Below are 19,646 nucleotides of genomic sequence, written 5' to 3'. Positions count from 1 at the left end.
TACTGGCTATGTCAGGGTAGTGAAGGGGGAAATACTGGCTATGTCAGGGTAGCGAAGAGGGAAATACTGGCTATGCCAGGGTAGTGAAGGGGGAAATACTGGCTATGTCAGAGTAGCGAAGGGGGAAATACTGGCTATGTCAGAGTAGCGAAGGGGGAAATACTGGCTATGTCAGAGTAGCGAAGGGGGAAATACTGGCTATGTCAGGGTAGTGAAGGGGGAAATACTGGCTATGTCAGGGTAGTGAAGGGGGAAATACTGGCTATGTCAGGGTAGTGAATGGGGAAATACTGGCTATGTCAGGGTAGTGAAGGGGGAAATACAGGCTATGTCAGAGTAGCGAAGGGGGAAAAACTGGCTATGTCAAAGTAGCGAAGGGGGAAATACTGGCTATGTCAGGGTAGTGAAGGGAGAAATACTGGCTATGTCAGAGTAGCGAAGGGGGAAATACTGGCTATGTTAGGGTAGTAAAAGGGGAAATGCTGGCTATGTCAGGGTAGTAAAAGGGGAAATACTGGCTATGTCAGGGTAGCGAAGGGGGAAATACTGGCTATGTCAGGGTAGTGAAGGGGGAAATACTGGCTATGTCAGGGTAGAGAAGGGGGAAACACTGGCTATGTCAGAGTAGCGAAGGGGGAAATACTGGCTATGCCAGGGTAGTGAAGGGGGAAATACTGGCTATGCCAGGGTAGTGAAGAGGGAAATACTGGCTATGTCAGGGTAGAGAAGGGGGAAATACTGGCTATGTCAGGGTTGTGAAGGGGGAAATACTGGCTATGTCAGGGTAGTGAAGGGGGAAATACTGGCTATGTCAGGGTAGTGAAGGGGGAAATACTGGCTATGTCAGGGTAGTGAAGGGGGAAATACTGGCTATGTCAGGGTAGTGAAGGGGGAAATACTGTGTATGTCAGAGTAGTGAAGGGGGAAATACTGGCTATGTCAGGGTAGTGAAGGGGGAAATACTGTCTATGTCAGGGTAGTGAAGGGGGAAATACTGTGTATGTCAGAGTAGCGAAGGGGGAAATACTGGCTATGTCAGGGTAGTGAAGGGGGATATACTGGCTATGTCAGGGTAGTGAAGGGGGAAATACTGGCTATGTCAGGGTAGTGAAGGGGGAAATACTGGCTAGGTCAGGGTTGTGAAGGGGGAAATACTGGCTATGTCAGGGTAGTGAAGGGGGAAACACTGGCTATGTCAGGGTAGTGAAGGGGGAAATACTGGCTATGTCAGGGTAGTGAAGGGGGAAATACTGGCTATGTCAGGGGAGTGAAGGGGGAAACACTGGCTATGTCAGGGTAGTGAAGGGGGAAATACTGGCTATGTCAGGGTAGTGAAGGGGGAAATACTGGCTAGGTCAGGGTTGTGAAGGGGGAAATACTGGCTATGTCAGGGTAGTGAAGGGGGAAATACTGGCTATGTCAGGGTAGTGAAGGGGGAAACACTGGCTATGCCAGGTTAGCGAAGGGGGAAATACTGGCTATGTCAGGGTAGAGAAGGGAGAAATACTGGCTATGTCAGGGTAGTGAAGGGTGAAATACTGGCTATGTCAGGGTAGTGAAGGGAGAAATACTGGCTATGTCAGGGTAGTGAAGGGGGAAATACTGGCTATGTCAGGGTAGCGAAGAGTGAAATACTGGCTATGCCAGGGTAGTGAAGGGGGAAATACTGGCTATGTCAGAGTAGCGAAGGGAGAAATACTGGCTATGTCAGAGTAGCGAAGGGGGAAATACTGGCTATGTCAGAGTAGCGAAGGGGGAAATACTGGCTATGTCAGGGTAGTGAAGGGGGAAATACTGGCTATGTCAGGGTAGTGAAGGGGGAAATACTGGCTATGTCAGGGTAGTGAAGGGGGAAATACTGGCTATGTCAGGGTAGTGAAGGGGGAAATACAGGCTATGTCAGAGTAGCGAAGGGGGAAAAACTGGCTATGTCAGAGAAGCGAAGGGGGAAATACTGGCTATGTCAGGGTAGTGAAGGGAGAAATACTGGCTATGTCAGAGTAGCGAAGGGGGAAATACTGGCTATGTCAGGGTAGTAAAAGGGGAAATGCTGGCTATGTCAGGGTAGTAAAAGGGGAAATACTGGCTATGTCAGGGTAGCGAAGGGGGAAATACTGGCTATGTCAGGGTAGTGAAGGGGGAAATACTGGCTATGTCAGGGTAGAGAAGGGGGAAACACTGGCTATGTCAGAGTAGCGAAGGGGGAAATACTGGCTATGCCAGGGTAGTGAAGGGGGAAATACTGGCTATGTCAGGGGAGTGAAGGGGGAAACACTGGCTATGTCAGGGTAGTGAAGGGAGAAATACTGGCTATGTCAGGGTAGTGAAGGGGGAAATACTGGCTAGGTCAGGGTTGTGAAGGGGGAAATACTGGCTATGTCAGGGTAGTGAAGGGGGAAATACTGGCTATGTCAGGGTAGTGAAGGGGGAAACACTGGCTATGCCAGGTTAGCGAAGGGGGAAATACTGGCTATGTCAGGGTAGAGAAGGGAGAAATACTGGCTATGTCAGGGTAGTGAAGGGGGACATACTGGCTATGTCAGGGTAGTGAAGGGAGAAATACTGGCTATGTCAGGGTAGTGAAGGGGGAAATACTGGCTATGTCAGGGTAGCGAAGAGGGAAATACTGGCTATGCCAGGGTAGTGAAGGGGGAAATACTGGCTATGTCAGAATAGCGAAGGGGGAAATACTGGCTATGTCAGAGTAGCGAAGGGGGAAATACTGGCTATGTCAGAGTAGCGAAGGGGGAAATACTGGCTATGTCAGGGTAGTGAAGGGGGAAATACTGGCTATGTCAGGGTAGTGAAGGGGGAAATACTGGCTATGTCAGGGTAGTGAAGGGGGAAATACTGGCTATGTCAGGGTAGTGAAGGGGGAAATACAGGCTATGTCAGAGTAGCGAAGGGGGAAAAATTGGCTATGTCAGAGTAGCGAAGGGGGAAATACTGGCTATGTCAGGGTAGTGAAGGGAGAAATACTGGCTATGTCAGAGTAGCGAAGGGGGAAATACTGGCTATGTCAGGGTAGTAAAAGGGGAAATGCTGGCTATGTCAGGGTAGTAAAAGGGGAAATACTGGCTATGTCAGGGTAGCGAAGGGGGAAATACTGGCTATGTCAGGGTAGTGAAGAGGGAAATACTGGCTATGTCAAGGTAGAGAAGGGGGAAACACTGGCTATGTCAGAGTAGCGAAGGGGGAAATACTGGCTATGCCAGGGTAGTGAAGGGGGAAATACTGGCTATGCCAGGGTAGTGAAGGGAGAAATACTGGATATGTCAGGGTAGTGAAGGGAGAAATACTGGATATGTCAGGGTAGTGAAGGGGGAAATACTGGCTATGTCAGGGTAGTGAAGGGAGAAATACTGGCTATGTCAGGGTAGTGAAGGGGGAAATACTGGCTATGTCAGGGTAGAGAAGGGAGAAATACTGGCTATGTCAGGGTAGTGAAGGGGGAAATACTGGCTATGTCAGGGTAGTGAAGGGAGAAATACTGGCTATGTCAGGGTAGTGAAGGGGGAAATACTGGCTATGTCAGGGTAGTGAAAGGGGAAATACTGGCTATGTCAGGGTAGTGAAGGGAGAAATACTGGCTATGTCAGGGTAGTGACGAGGGAAATACTGGCTATGCCAGGGAAGTGAAGGGGGAAATACTGGCTATGTCAGGGTAGCGAAGAGGGAAATACTGGCTATGCCAGGGTAGTGAAGGGAGAAATACTGGCTATGTCAGGGTAGCGAAGAGGGAAATACTGGCTATGCCAGGGTCGTGAAGGGGGAAATATTGGCTATGTCAGGGTAGTGAAGGGAGAAATACTGGCTATGTCAGGGTAGTGAAGGGAGAAATACTGGCTATGTCAGGGTAGTGAAGGGGGAAATATTGGCTATGTCAGGGTAGTGAAGGGAGAAATACTGGCTATGTCAGGGTAGTGAAGGGAGAAATACTGGCTATGTCAGGGTAGTGAAGGGGGAAATACTGGCTATGCCAGGGTAGTGAAGGGGGAAATATTGGCTATGTCAGGGTAGTGAAGGGAGAAATACTGGCTATGTCAGGGTAGTGAAGGGGGAAATACTGGCTATGTCAGGGTAGTGAAGGGAGAAATACTGGCTATGTCAGGGTAGTGACGAGGGAAATACTGGCTATGCCAGGGAAGTGAAGGGGGAAATACTGGCTATGTCAGGGTAGCGAAGAGGGAAATACTGGCTATGCCAGGGTAGTGAAGGGAGAAATACTGGCTATGTCAGGGTAGCGAAGAGGGAAATACTGGCTATGTCAGGGTAGCGAAGAGGGAAATACTGGCTATGCCAGGGTAGTGAAGGGGGAAATATTGGCTATGTCAGGGTAGCGAAGGGTAGCGAAGGGAGAAATACTGGCTATGTCAGGGTAGTGAAGGGGGAAATACTGGCTATGCCAGGGTAGTGAAGGGAGAAATACTGGCTATGTCAGGGTAGTGAAGGGGGAAATATTGGCTATGTCAGGGTAGTGAAGGGAGAAATACTGGCTATGTCAGGGTAGTGAAGGGGGAAATACTGGCTATGTCAGGGTAGTGAAGGGAGAAATACTGGCTATGTCAGGGTAGTGACGAGGGAAATACTGGCTATGCCAGGGAAGTGAAGGGGGAAATACTGGCTATGTCAGGGTAGCGAAGAGGGAAATACTGGCTAGGCCAGGGTAGTGAAGGGAGAAATACTGGCTATGTCAGGGTAGCGAAGAGGGAAATACTGGCTATGCCAGGGTAGTGAAGGGGGAAATACTGGCTATGTCAGGGTAGTGAAGGGAGAAATACTGGCTATGTCAGGGTAGCGAAGAGGGAAATACTGGCTATGCCAGGGTAGTGAAGGGAGAAATACTGGCTATGTCAGGGTAGCGAAGAGGGAAATACTGGCTATGCCAGGGTAGTGAAGGGGGAAATATTGGCTATGTCAGGGTAGTGAAGAGGGAAATACTGGCTATGCCAGGGTAGTGAAGGGGGAAATATTGGCTATGTCAGGGTAGCGAAGGGTAGCGAAGGGGGAAATATTGGCTATGTCAGGGTAGTGAAGGGAGAAATACTGGCTATGTCAGGGTAGCGAAGGGTAGCGAAGGGGGAAATACTGGCTATGCCAGGGTAGTGAAGGGAGAAATACTGGCTATGTCAGGGTAGCGAAGGGTAGCGAAGGGGGAAATATTGGCTATGTCAGGGTAGTGAAGAAAAACAGCATAGGGTTTTATATGGGTAGTGATGAGAGAAATGGTGTATCTGAGTCCCAAGATGTGCAGCCATATCATATGCTGTCATTCATCTCAGGGCTCGTATAGGCTACTATGACGGAGCAGAGAATAATTATCCTGCCACCCACCATCTTAGAAAAGCCTTAGGTATTCTACTCCAACCAGACTAGTAGACATTTAAATGAATTATGAAACATTTATTTTCAGCAAATATTGTTCCTTAGCTATCAGTCCTATCAGTCCTATCGGTCCTGTTGGTCCTGTCGGTCCTATCAGTCCTGTCGGTCCTATCAGTCCTATCAGTCCTATCAGTCCTATCGGTCCTGTCGGTCCTACCGGTCCTGTCGGTCCTATCAGTCCTATCAGTCCTATCAGTCCTATCGGTCCTGTTGGTCCTGTCGGTCCTACCGGTCCTTAGTATTGATCCCTTTCATCATCCAGTATACAGTTGCTCCAGGGCAACAGCTATGAAATCATTTGAATCTTGCCTGCTGACAGGCACTGGATGGGGATGGAGTAGTACGTTGTACAGCAGCTGTGACGTTAACAGTCCAGGCCCTCTGATTGAATTCAGTAGCAGAATCTACTGCAGTCTGCAGCAGCCCACTCAGCCCAGGCACCCTGCGCCAGGTCTCTGACTTGGAGAGAGGGAGGCAGTAGAGGAAATGGGCTTCAGGGGTCATGAGTACGAGAGAGGAGACAGCTCTGTTAGGTCAAGAGTCAAAGATTATGTGAGCAATACTCTGGCCAATGACTGATATTAGTGGCTGATATCAATCCTACCCCACAGCCATTGTCCTGTTTGTTTCCACCAGCTGTTCATTCTGACAATATGGCTCTGATATTAGTCGTATGGATGGATAGATGGAGAGTGGAGAGAGAAGGGGATGGATGGTGCAGACGTAGTGGATGAGGAGAAAATAACCTGACAAGACTGGAAGACGTAGGAGCTGAGAGGTTATTAACCAAGCCTTTATCATGATGTAATTGAGAGGGAGCAGGATGTATCTATATTGGAGTCACCATCTATTCCTTAATTTTATCTGAGTGTTCATTATACACTGAGTGGACAAAACATTAGGAACACTGTCCTAATATTGAGTTGCACTACCTTTTGCCCTCACAACAGCCTCAATTCGTCAGGGCATGGAAAGCGTTACACAGGGATGCTGGCCCATGTTGACTCCAATGTTTTCCACAGTTGTGTCTAGTTGGCTGGATGTCCTTTGGGTGGTGGACTATTCTTGATACACACAGGAAAATATTGAGCATGAAAAACCCAGCGTTGCAGTTCTTGACAAACTCAAACCGGTGCGCCTGGCACCTACAACCATACCCCGTTCAAATGCACTTAGATATGCTGTCTTGCTCATTCACCCTCTGAATGGCACACACACAATCCATGTCTCAACTGTCTCAAAGCTTAAAAATCCTTATTTGACCTTTCTCCTCCCCTTCATCTACATGGATTGAAGTGGCATCAATACGGAATAATAACTTTCAACTGGATTCACCTGGTCAATCTGTCATGGAAAGAGCAATTGTTACGTTCCCCAGTTTCTGTGTTGTTTTGGGTTTGTATGTGTTTGCATGTGTGTATTTCAGGAAATGGCTTCCTGGATTCTAAGCAGCTGATTGATCGGCCCCATCGACGATTGGAGCTCTGACCCCTCCCTCTCGTCAGGGGAAACAGCTGTTTTCATTTACCAGCTCCTTCTCCAGCTGGATAAAAGCCAGTGGTCCTTCGTCAGGAGAGAGTCCTGTGTTGGTTGTTGCTCAGTTTTGTTGAAAGTATTTTGTAGCTGCTACTTCTGAGGTATGTGTATGCCAAAAGGAGTCAGTGTTTTTGATTATTGAAATTGTTCACTGTAAGTTAGTAATTATTCTGTTTCATTTGTTCCCAGGGGAGGAAGGGGAAGGCACCTTGCGAGTGCTTAGGCAAGAGGCCTGCGGGCATACATAACCCGTAGTATTTACTGTCTATGCACACTAGGTAAGACCTGGGCGGAACATCCCCTGTATTTTGGTTAGGGCGCCAGGAGGTGCTAAAAGGGTAGGTAGGTAGTGGGTAGGTAGGTAGGTAGGAGAGGGGTCTATAACTTTTACCTTCTTTGCTTTGGTTCCGTCCAGACCCTTTCCCCCACCTCCCCGTGTTAAGGAAATAAATTCCCTTGAAACGGTCATATTCTCTGCCTCTGTCACCCTTACCTGCACCTACAGTCACATACCTCTTTCACTCCACGGGGAGTTGAGTGTAGCAGGGTGTTGCGTTCCCTCCTCCACGAGGCGTACGTAACAGCAATTCATTACATATTTTTTACACTCAGCGTATGCCTCTTGGGGGTGATGTACCATTTCCTAGGAGGACAAAGTTCTAAAGAGAGCTGTCTGATTGCATAAGGACTGTAGGTGCTATGCTGCTCTATAGACCTAGTGATATATATGTCTCTCTCTCTCTTTAATCAGCTCAAATTGCTGCTGATCGTTTCCACTTCTGACAATCAAATGGCACCCTATTCGCCTATATAGTGCACTACTTTTGACTAGGGCCCATAGTAGTGCACTTTGTAGGGAACAGGGTGCCATTTGGGAAGCAAGCTCTACTGTATCTATTTCATTATGACATCACATCAGCCAATCAGACATCTTAATGGTGCAGAATGTGGCAGGGGAAATTCTTTAAGAGAAGATAGGAGAAAATGGGGTTCTGTTAGAGGAAAAATACACCTTTTAGCTTTAATCAGAGCCAATGATTAATGTTTCAGTTGTGAACCGGTGACAGGTATAGAGCGTATCATGAAAAACAGTGTCTCCCTTTCTGTGCCTTCTTCTTTGTGAAGAATCTTGTGCAGGTGACAAGAGGGAAGGGGGGAGGGAGGGAGATTGAGAGGCAATTTAGTGGGAGGCAGATGACACTTTGAAGGCTGACTTGACAGGCCTGCTCTGGGCTGGGCCCTGATTGGACGGCTGCTGCTGCGCTGTATTGCCTTTCCCCTGTGACAAAGACGAGAGGAAGGGATGAAGAGATCCATAATTGTAACCTAGGCAGTTAATAAAAATTCACACAGCGGCTTCTTCTCTTCTCCTCCTTCTGGAGCAAGGAAATCAAAGAGGAGCCGAGTGTCTGTGAGAGGCACTCTGTATGTGTGTGTGGCGAAGTGAGACTGCACTTTAAAGGAGAACGCCGCTGAGCGTTCAAAGCTTTCTGCTTTCACCTGAGTGACACAGCAGACAGCACCCACACACAAGTCAAATCCTATTTCAGCTCAGAGGCTTACAAGAATTCTTACTGATCTGATCCAGTTCTTTTCGTGTGTGAATAAAGCAGTGAGTCTGTCTTTCATTAGATCCAAAATGACTGTGTTTCTTCTGGGTTTCTTCATATAAAAGGGTCTTATGGGGAAACTGTCCATACATGAAGACATGTAGTAGAACAAAAGCCTAGGGCAGGGCTTGCCAACTGGCGGCCCGTGGGCTGAATTTGGCACGCAGGTGATTTTATTTGGCCCTCCAAGTTTTCTGACCAACAAAATATATATATTCTTTTTTGTTACTGTTGGACATAAAATACTGTAAAAACACCAGCAAATCAGCTCCAAGTGATTTACAATTTTACTAAGTATTCCTACACATAATAGAGATACATGTGATCATATACAAATGTAAGCAACGTTTAAAATGATTGTTTTAGTCAAATATTATATGTGTGGGCTTCTTGCGGTCAAGAAAAAATCTAGTTGAAGGTCCCTGGCCTAGAGCACAGTTCTGATGTTGGGTACTGAAGCAATCATGAAGAAACACAGGCCCCTCAGAACCACTTATGTGAACTACAGTCTGCCTGAGTGGGGGAGGGTTGTGAATGCAGAAGGTAAGGAGACACTACTTTGGAACAAATATGTTCAGATATTCTCTAAAAAGATTCTCTGAGACCCAAAAAGCAAGATTCTAGTGAGGTGTGAGATGTAAGTCATTATATAACGAGACCATTAAAAAACGACTTGAGAACGTGGTCATGATGGTGGTGTTGTGTGTGTATGCATGTATCATTTCTGTGACTGTACAGTATGCATCTGCCTAAAGTTTGTGCTGTGTTTGAGCATGTACTATAAATGTCTTTATGATTTGCTGCATTTCCTGGCATGAAGCACTTGTTCCACAATATCTGTTGTTCCACAATACATTTCCCTCCCTCCCTCTACTCTGCCCTCCCCACCTTCACCCTGACCACCCACCGACCGCAGCGGTGGAAAAATACCATTCCCTTAATTAAACATGTACCCAGAGGACTAGAGCATAAATGCAATTTGTAACGATTCCCCCGCCTGCCCCGGCCTTGATTATACAGAGAGGGGCTCTTTATGCTGAACAACAGCACTTAATCTTCCATTAGAACCCACTAGGAACAGAACAGCCCCCCAGTCTTCCCCAGCCTTCCAAACCCACCACCATCCAACCCCTCCCATGCCCTCCAACCCTCTCACCCCTGCCCGCCAGCCCCCCATGCTCCTACCCTCAAACCCCACCAGCCATCCACTCTCCAACCTGCTCCTACACTCCAGATTTACAGAAAAGTGTCTGAGGTATTTCAAATTCAGACTGAAGTCTCAAACCATAACAACAACGCTAAGCAGGTTAGAGGGGGACTGTATAGAGCTGAGGCCCTGACTGACTGGAGCCTGATGCTGTTCAAACGCTCTAATTAAATACTGCATGGGAACCCCTCTCCATCTGCTCCATTAAGAGACTAGCTAGAGCATTAAGGGAGATTTGAAATATGGTTTGTGGGGAGGTTGGGGGTTAGCAGGACAAGCATTTGAATGAATCAATCATCCTCCACATCATCTACGTGAGTGTGTGTAATGTGTGTAGTGTGTGTGTGTGTGTGTAGTACTACTCACGTTGACAGACTCACGGCCTCCGTACTTGACGCGTATCCTAGGCTCCTGAACCACATCCAGATTAGTTCCTGTCACCATCAGAGGAGTGTGGCCGCTGTTTCACACACACACAAACACACACAGAAAAGTTTTACAAACAAACAACACACCGAACTACAAGACTTTCTCTCCAAAACGTCCTGCCTGCACAAGCTTTTTTCGAAAGTTTTTACCTCAGATTAAAAAAAAGTGTTTTCAGAAGATAATAGGTTTTTGAGGTAAGTAAATGATTAAAGATGTTTGAGGGGGTCGTAGCTACGTGGCTCAATGGATAATACACAACACAAACAAGGCAGGCTTGGCTGAAACAAACACAGACAGACAGACAGGAGAGACAGGGCAAGTGCCGGAGCAGGGGCCTTCCCTACAGCTGTTTGGCCTGTTATAGGGATTGGGACTGTTATAGTGGTTGCTGAAATACTGAAGTAACACTGAGGACTGTTAGATGACTGGGCTGGGAGCACTAGAGTAGCATCTAGATCAGCATCGGCGGATCACCTTGTAGATCAGCATCTAGATCAGCATTTAGATCAGCATCTAGATCAGCATCTAGATCAGCATCTAGATCAGCATTCAGATCAGCATCTAGATCAGCATCTAGATCAGCATCTAGATCAGCATCTAGATCAGCATTCAGATCAGCATCTAGATCAGCATCTAGATCAGCATTTAGATCAGCATCTAGATCAGCATCTAGATCAGCATTTAGATCAGCATTTAGATCAGCATTTAGATCAGCATCTAGATCAGCATTTAGATCAGCATTTATATCAGCATCTAGATCAGCATCTAGATCAGCATTTAGATCAGCATTTAGATCAGCATCTAGATCAGCATCTAGATCAGCATTTAGATCAGCATCTAGATCAGCATCTAGATCAGCATCTAGATCAGCATTTAGATCAGCATTTAGATCAGCATCTAGATCAGCATTTAGATCAGCATCTAGATCAGCATTTAGATCAGCATTTAGATCAGCATCTAGATCAGCATCTAGATCTGCATCTCAGGATCCGTCTGTGCATGGTGGCACTGCAGTATTACTGACTACAGTCTGGCTAGCCACTCTGGAGGACAGTGATAAAACATGACTAGTTGTTCAAACTGTCTTGAGGTCCACTGAGCAAAATGCCAAATGAGGAGTGTTTAGCATGCTTTCCTGCTAACCATTCAGTCCAATCAAGAGTACAAGGAGAGGAGATAGAGTAACATAGAGAGATGTGCTCTAGGTTAAAGATGCTCATCCATGTTGATGTTAGCTGTGCCTTCCTGGGTTGTGACAGCACCCTGGTAGCAGCTTTGATGCCCTGTCTGCCTGTCTGCCTGTCTGCCTGTCTGTCTGTCTGTCTGTCTGTCTGTCTGTCTGTCTGTCTGTCTGTCTGTCTGTCTGTCTGTCTGTCTGTCTGTCTGTCTGTCGACTACGGCCCTACACTACGCTATGCTACACTCCTCTACCTCCTTTCTCCCGGGTTGAGGCATGGGGTGGTGCTCTCGTTTCAGAAAAGAAAGAACAAGTTTGACTAAACAAAGCGCCGTCCCACATCTCTTCTCTCTGTCTGTTTCTCAGTGGAGAGAGAGAGGACCAGCTGCTCTCTTCTCTTCCAGATAAACTCCATCTCGGGTGATATCTGCTGCACACTTGGACCTCTCTCTCTCTCTCTCAGTCCTCATCATCCCTCTCTTTAATTACAAACTCTGTCTACCTGGGATATGCTGCAGCAATGCACTACCATTACTAACATTGCCACTCACTAACACAACTATAGACACTCACTAACACAACTATAGACACTCACTAACACAACTATAGCCACTCACTAACACAACTATAGACACTCACTAACACAACTATAGACACTCACTAACACAACTATAGCCACTCACTAACACAACTATAGCCACTCACTAACACAACTATAGACACTGACTAACACAACTATAGACACTCACTAACACAACTATAGACACTCACTAACACAACTATAGACACTCACTAACACAACTATAGCCACTCACTAACACAACTATAGCCACTCACTAACACAACTATAGACACTCACTAACACAACTATAGACACTCACTAACACAACTATAGACACTCAATAACACAACTATAGACACTCACTAACACAACTATAGACACTCACTAACACAACTATAGACACTCACTAACACAACTATAGACACTCACTAACACAACTATAGACACTCACTAACACAACTATAGACACTCACTAACACAACTATAGACACTCACTAACACAACTATAGACACTCACTAACACAACTATAGACACTCACTAACACAACTATAGACACTCACTAACACAACTATAGACACTCACTAACACAACTATAGACACTCACTAACACAACTATAGACACTCACTACCACAACTATAGACACTCACTAACACAACTATAGACACTCACTAACACAACTATAGACACTCACTAACACAACTATAGACACTCACTAACACAACTACTGGTATCTACTGCTATAACAAAAATAAAACAAATTCAGTGTTGCGTTTGATGATGGGGTCTGACTATTATTTTATTTGACTAGGAAAGTCAGTTAAGAACAAATTCTTATTTTCAATGACGGCCTAGGAACAGTGGGCCTTGTTCAGCAACGACAGATTTGAACTTGCAACCTTTCAGTTACTAGTCCAATGCTCTAACCACTAGTCTACGCTGCCACCCTATGAGGGACTGGGGACATGGACAAGTGGATGTTTACCCTCATGTTTAGGAGAGGTGTTGGTGGTGTTACCTGGCGATGCTCCACTCTGGCTCAATGCGCTGGACGGTGGGGTCCTCAATGTAATCGAAGCTCAGGCTCTCCTTGACCTGGGCCCGGTCCACACTCACACTGATCTGAACCGAACCCACCCCAGTCAGGGAGGGAGCCGAGTAACACACGATCTCTGTCATGGTCCGCCTGCAGGGAACACGCATGCACACGCAGGCGCACGCACACACAGTCAATGTGTGCGTCTCTTCTTTAATCATTCTTTCTCCATCCCATGGATCCCTGCACTACCTGCTCACCCCCTGAAACTAGCTCTGTTCATCAGCCACCCTCCATCCTCCTCTCCTCTCATCCTCTCTTCTCTCTCCACGGTCAGAATCACAGTGGAGAACACATGGCTAGTAATTAGCCCAGATCTCATTAAAGCTGCCTTGACTCCTCAACCTTACAGTGTTACAATGAAACCTACTCCTTTCTGTTCCGCTGCACCGCTTCAAATAGATATCGGAATGGAAAGGGAGAGAGAGGAGAGGGTGGGAGTGATGGAGAGAGGTAGGGAGAGAGAGGTAGAGCAGGAAAAAACAGGTAGCGAGAGGAAGGGTGGGAGAGAGAAAGAGAGAACTGAAAAAGTCAGATCTAAGAAAAAAGGTGACTGAAAAAGGAAGGAAAATCCCAGGCTGGGTGCACAAGGACGTCTGGAGGTTATTATTATTGAGGTTTGATGCAGTGGGTCATCAAACCTTATTAAGCTGTACATACAAAAATCTATATAAACGCGACATGCAAAGTGTTGGTCCCATGTTTCATGAGCTGAAATAAAAGATGTCCCAACTTGCTTCGACTGGACTGTGATGTGTGGTTGTCTCACCTAGCTATCTTAACATGACATGTACATGTAGGGGGCTCTCACTTAGAAAAAGATCCAACTGGATAAGACAGCAAAAGTTAGATCATTGATATTTATCTGAGAAAGTCATAATTGTTGAAAACATGACAGGAGAGATCAGAGGAGAGTAACAGCATGTATTAAACTACCACAAATGAACCAGTCTGAGGGGGCGAGGTGGGTCTCTCTCTTACCCGTAGAACTCGCACGTCTGGTTCCCAAAGAGGACGGTGACACTGCTGCCAGCGCCCAGGTTCTCCCCCATGATGGTTACCTTGCTGCCCCCTGACTCAGGCCCTCTGCTGGGGGACAGGCCCTGTACCGACGGCATCTAGAGGAGGGAAGGAGAGAGAGAGCGCGAGAGAGAGCGATGAGCGAGAAGTGAGAGAGAGAACCATTTCTCTGTCACTGTAATGTATTGAGAAATGTTGTCACACCTCCTGTCCTTCATACATTACTGTCTACTCTACACAGAGCCACAGCAGCAAATAACAGCTTTCAACTGCCCTGTGGTATGCCCAAACTCTGCACTACGAACCCATGTAAAGAGGAAGCAAAATAAAACCAGGAGCTTTTGTCCCTCCGAGATCCCACTCATCTTGTGTTGTGTTGCTGAGTTTGTATTCCACTGAACCTTTTATAAGGTAGTCTGAAAATAACTAGTGTTAACAGGAGCCCGGCCCTGTCAGCCTGTCATCAGAGAGCACACAGACAGACAACATCCACACAGACAGACAGAAGACATCCACACAGACAGACAGAAAACATCCACACAGACAGACAGAAAACATCCACACAGACAGCCTGCTAGGCTGGTAACCTAAGACACACTGATAAAACAGAGTACAGACTGATACACACACACACACACACACACACACACACACACACACACACACACACACACACACACACACACACACACACACACACACACACACACACACACACACACACACACACACACACACACACACACACACACACACACACACAGACACACACACACACTGTTCCTCGCCCAGTGCTGTACAATTCAGGGGACAGGCTAAAGCGGTACTCTCTGAAAACAGTGCAAGTAATTACTAGCTGTTGTTAATTGTTAAGGGGTAGCTAATTGTATGTGTGAATGGGAGTGTTGATTATCAGTTAGCTGCAGGCTAGCTTTAGTATGGGTGAGATACAGGTGTGTAGCATAGCTGCTATCTCCCCATTTATTCTATTATCAACACCTATTATCCATTTATGAACTGCTGATTTCCCTGGGAACTTCTGTGGCAATCACTAGGCTATGCAGTATTTCAACAATCAAGAAAATAAAAGATTTTCATGACTTATTTTCTGCCTTTCAAGACGACAATGGTGATAGACATCAAAGAGAGATAGGAGAAATACTACTACTTCCTCATTCTAAAATGTTTGAGTTCTAATTGCGTTCGGCCAGTTGAGATAAACTTCATTTAGCATTTGTAATACTGTGAATCAGAACAACTAGTGTAATACAAATGGAGAGAAAAAAAATATAAAAACACTTCATTACTGACTGTTAGTGTTTAAAGTCTTACCACGAAGGAGTAGAGCTGGGAAGAGTGAGTCTTGAGCGCAGGTTTGCACTCCCCGACACACAGTTGGACTGGTCCAGCCTTGCTGTCTGCTGGGGCAGCATCCATCTCACAGACTATCCTGGAAAACACACAACCTCTCAGGTTAGGGTATTCAGAACAACACATTCTCATTTACAGCAACGACCTGGGGAATAGGTACAGGGGAGAGGAGGAATGAGCCAATTGGAAGCTGGCGATGATTAGGTGGCCATGATGGCCAGATTGGGAATTTAGCCAGGACACCAGGATTAACACCCCTACTCTTATGATAAGTGCCATAAGATCTTTAGTGACCACAGAGAGTCAGGACACTCGTTTAATGTTCCATCCGAAAGACAACACCTTACACAGGGCAGTGTCCCCAATCACTGTTCTGTGGCATTGGGATATACTGTATATACACGATCGTTCAAAGGTTTGGGGTCACTTAGAAATGTCCTTGTTTTTGAAAGAAAAGCAACTTTTTTGTCCATTTAAAATAACATCAAATTGGTTAGAAATACAGTGTAGACATTGTTAATGTTGTAAATGACTATTGTAGCTGGAAAGGGCAGATTTTTTATGGAATATCTACATAGGCGTACAGAGAGAGGCCCATTATCACCTACCATCACTCCTGTGTTCCAATGGCACGTTGTGTTAGCTAATCCAAGTGTATAATTTTAAAAGGCTAATTGATCATTAGAAAACCCTTTTGCAATTATGTTAGCACAGCTGAAAACTGTTGTCCTGTTTACAGAAGCAATAAAACTGGCCTTCTTTAGACTAGTTGAGTATCTGGAGCATCAGCATTTGTGGGTTCAATTACAGGCTCAAAAGACCTTTCGTCTGAAACTCGTCAGTCTATTCTTGTTCTGAGAAATGAAGGCTATTCCATGCAAGAAATTGCCAAGAAACTGAAGATCTCGTACAACGCTGTGTACTACTCCCTTCACAGAACAGCGCAAACTGGCTCTAACCAGAATAGAAAGAGGAGTGGGAGGCCCCAGTGCACAACTGAGCAAGAGGACAAGTACATTAGAGCGTCTAGTTTGAGAAACAGACGCCTCACAAGTCCTCAACTGGCAGCTTCATTAAATAGTACCCACAAAACACCAGTCTAACTGTCAACAGTGAAGAGGCAACCCCGGGATGCTGGCCTTCTAGGCAGAGTTGCAAAGAAAAAGCCATATCTCAGACTGGCCAATAAAAATACAAGATTAAGATGGGCAAAAGAACACAGACTCTGGACAGAGATATGGCTTTTTCTTTGCAACTCTGCTCCTCCACCAGTAGTCACAACTCACTACACCCCTCACACGAGTATCCCTATAACTTCCTGGGGAGTGGAGGATACTAGACATCATAAATATCCCTCCACTAACAAGGCCCCTGCTGTGCCGAACAATCTGTAGTGTCGCCGTAGCAACGTCCAATGTAAATCACAGTGAGGACCCTAGCTGACGCCCCGCTGCGGATCAATATAACTTTATCATACAGCAAGATCAGGCGTCTCCCTCTGCCGGCAGGTGGCCAGATCAAATGACATAATAAAACCAGGATGTCTATCGATAGAAGCTCGTAGAGATTAATAAAAAACAAGAATCAATCATGGTGTTGAGGGAGATGGAGGGAGAGAGAGAGAGAGAGAGAGAGAGAGAGAGAGAGAGAGAGAGAGAGAGAGAGAGAGAGATAGAGAGAGAGAGACAGAAACAAACACAAACACACCCCACAGAGCCCCAGGACAACAGCACAATTAGACCCAACCAAATCATGAGAAAACAAAAAGATAATTACTTGACACATTGGAAAGAATTAACAAAAAAACAGAGCAAACTAGAATGCTATTTGGCCCTAAACAGAGAGTACACAGCGGCAGAATACCTGATCACTGTGACTGACCCAAACTTAAGGAAAGCTTTGACTATGTACAGACTCAGTGAGCATAGCCTTGCTATTGAGAAAGGCCGCCGTAGGCAGACATGGCTCTCAAGAGAAGACAGGCTATGTGCTCACTGCCCACAAAATGAGGTGGAAACTGAGCTGCACTTCCTAACCTCCTGCCCAATGTATGACCATATTAGAGAGACATATTTCCCTCAGATTACACAGATCCACAAAGAATTCGAAAACAAATCCAATTTTGATAAACTCCCATATCTACTGGGTGAAATTCCACAGTGTGCCATCACAGCAGCAAGATTTGTGACCTGTTGCCACAAGAAAAGGGCAACCAGTGAAGAACAAACACCATTGTAAATACAACCCATATTTATGGTTATTTATTTTCCCTTGTGTACTTTAACCATTTGTGCATTGTTACAACACTGTATATATATAATATGACATTTGTAATGTCTTTATTGTTTTGAAACTTCTGTATGTGTAATGTTTACTGTTAATTTTTATTGTTTGTTTCACTTTTGTGTATTGTCTACCTCACTTGCTTTGGCAATGTTAACACATGTTTCCCATGCCAATAAAGCCCCTTGAATTGAATTGAGAATTGAGACAGAGAGAGAGACAGAGAGAGACAGAGAGAGACAGAGAGAGAGAGAGAGAGAGTAAATCTCAGTAAGACCAAAATAATGGTGTTCCAAAAAAGGTCCAGTCGCCAGGACCACAAATTCCATCTAGACACTGTTGCCCTAGAGCACACAAAAAACTATACATACCTCGGCCTAAACATCAGCGCCACAGGTAACTTCCACAAAGCTGTGAACGATCTGAGAGACAAGGCAAGAAGGGCATTCTATGCCATCAAAAGGAACATAAATTTCAACATACCAATTAGGATCTGGCTAAAAATACTTGAATCAGTCATAGAGCCCATTGCCCTTTATGGTTGTGAGGTCTGGGGTCCGCTCACCAACCAAGATTTCACAAAATGGGACAAACACCAAATTGAGACTCTGCATGCAGAATTCTGCAAAAATATCCTCCGTGTACAACGTAGAACACCAAATAATGCATGCAGAGCAGAATTAGGCCGATACCCACTAATTATCAAAATCCAGAAAAGAGCCGTTAAATTCTACAACCACCTAAAAGGAAGCGATTCCCAAACCTTCCATAACAAAGCCATCACCTACAGAGAGATGAGCCTGGAGAAGAGTCCCCTAAGCAAGCTGGTCCTAGGGCTCTGTTCACAAACACAAACACACCCCACAGAGCCCCAGGACAACAGCACAATTAGACCCAACCAAATCATGAGAAAACAAAAAGATAATTACTTGACACATTGGAAAGAATTAACAAAAAAACAGAGCAAACTAGAATGCTATTTGGCCCTAAACAGAGAGTACACAGTGGCAGAATACCTGACCACTGTGACTGACCCAAACTTAAGGAAAGCTTTGACTATGTACAGACTCAGTGAGCATAGCCTTGCTATTGAGAAAGGCCGCCGTAGGCAGACATGGCTCTCAAGAGAAGACAGGCTATGTGCTCAATGCCCACAAAATGAGGTGGAAACTGAGCTGCACTTCCTAACCTCCTGCCCAATGTATGACCATATTAGAGACACATATTTCCCTCAGATTACACAGATCCACAAAGAATTTGAAAACAAATCCAATTTTGATAAACTCCCATATCTACTGGGAGAAATTCCACAGTGTGCCATCACAGCAGCAAGATTTGTGACTTGTTGCCACAAGAAAAGGGCAACCAGTGAAGAACAAACACCATTGTAAATACAACCCATATTTATGCTTATTTATTTTAACTTGTGTGCTTTAACCATTTGTACATTGTTACAACACTGTATATATATAATATAACATTTGTAATGTCTTTATTGTTTTGAAACTTCTGTATGTGTAATGTTTACTGTTAATTTGTATTGTTTATTTCACTTTTGTATAATATCTACCTCACTTGCTTTGGCAATGTTAACACATGTTTTCCATGCCAATAAAGCCCCTTGAATTGAATTGAATTGAATTGAGAGACAGAGACAGAGAGACAGAGAGAGACAGAGAGAGACAGAGAGAGACCATTTGTACATTGTTACAACACTGTATATATATAATATGACATTTGTAATGTCTTTATTGTTTTGAAACTTCTGTATATGTAATGTTTACTGTTAATTTTTATTGTTTATTTCACTTTTGTATATTATCCACCTCACTTGCTTTGGCAATGTTAACACATGTTTCCCATGCCAATAAAGCCCCTTGAATTGAATTGAATTGAGAGAGAGAGAGAGAGAGAGAGAGAGAGAGAGAGAGAGAGAGAGAGAGAGAGAGAGAGAGAGAGAGAGAGAAAAGG

General features: G+C 45.3%; 1 protein-coding gene across 1 annotated transcript in view; it reads right to left on the bottom strand.

Moving 5' to 3' along the window:
- Positions 1-19,646, bottom strand: part of LOC120058660 (plexin-A2-like) — a 375,679-nt gene that overhangs the window by 59,568 nt on the left and 296,465 nt on the right. Inside the window, exons 13-16 of the mRNA XM_039007410.1 lie at positions 15,354-15,471; positions 13,983-14,119; positions 12,924-13,091; positions 10,105-10,198 (exon numbers count right to left, since the gene is read on the bottom strand). Coding sequence (XP_038863338.1) covers positions 10,105-10,198; positions 12,924-13,091; positions 13,983-14,119; positions 15,354-15,471 — 517 coding nt within the window. The remainder of the gene's footprint in view (positions 1-10,104; positions 10,199-12,923; positions 13,092-13,982; positions 14,120-15,353; positions 15,472-19,646) is intronic.

This window comes from Salvelinus namaycush, chromosome 14 (assembly GCF_016432855.1).
Source record: "Salvelinus namaycush isolate Seneca chromosome 14, SaNama_1.0, whole genome shotgun sequence".
NCBI classification, from domain to species: Eukaryota; Metazoa; Chordata; class Actinopteri; order Salmoniformes; family Salmonidae; genus Salvelinus; species Salvelinus namaycush.
Note: the sequence above shows the minus strand (reverse complement) of the source record. Positions and strands in the feature narration are given on the sequence as shown.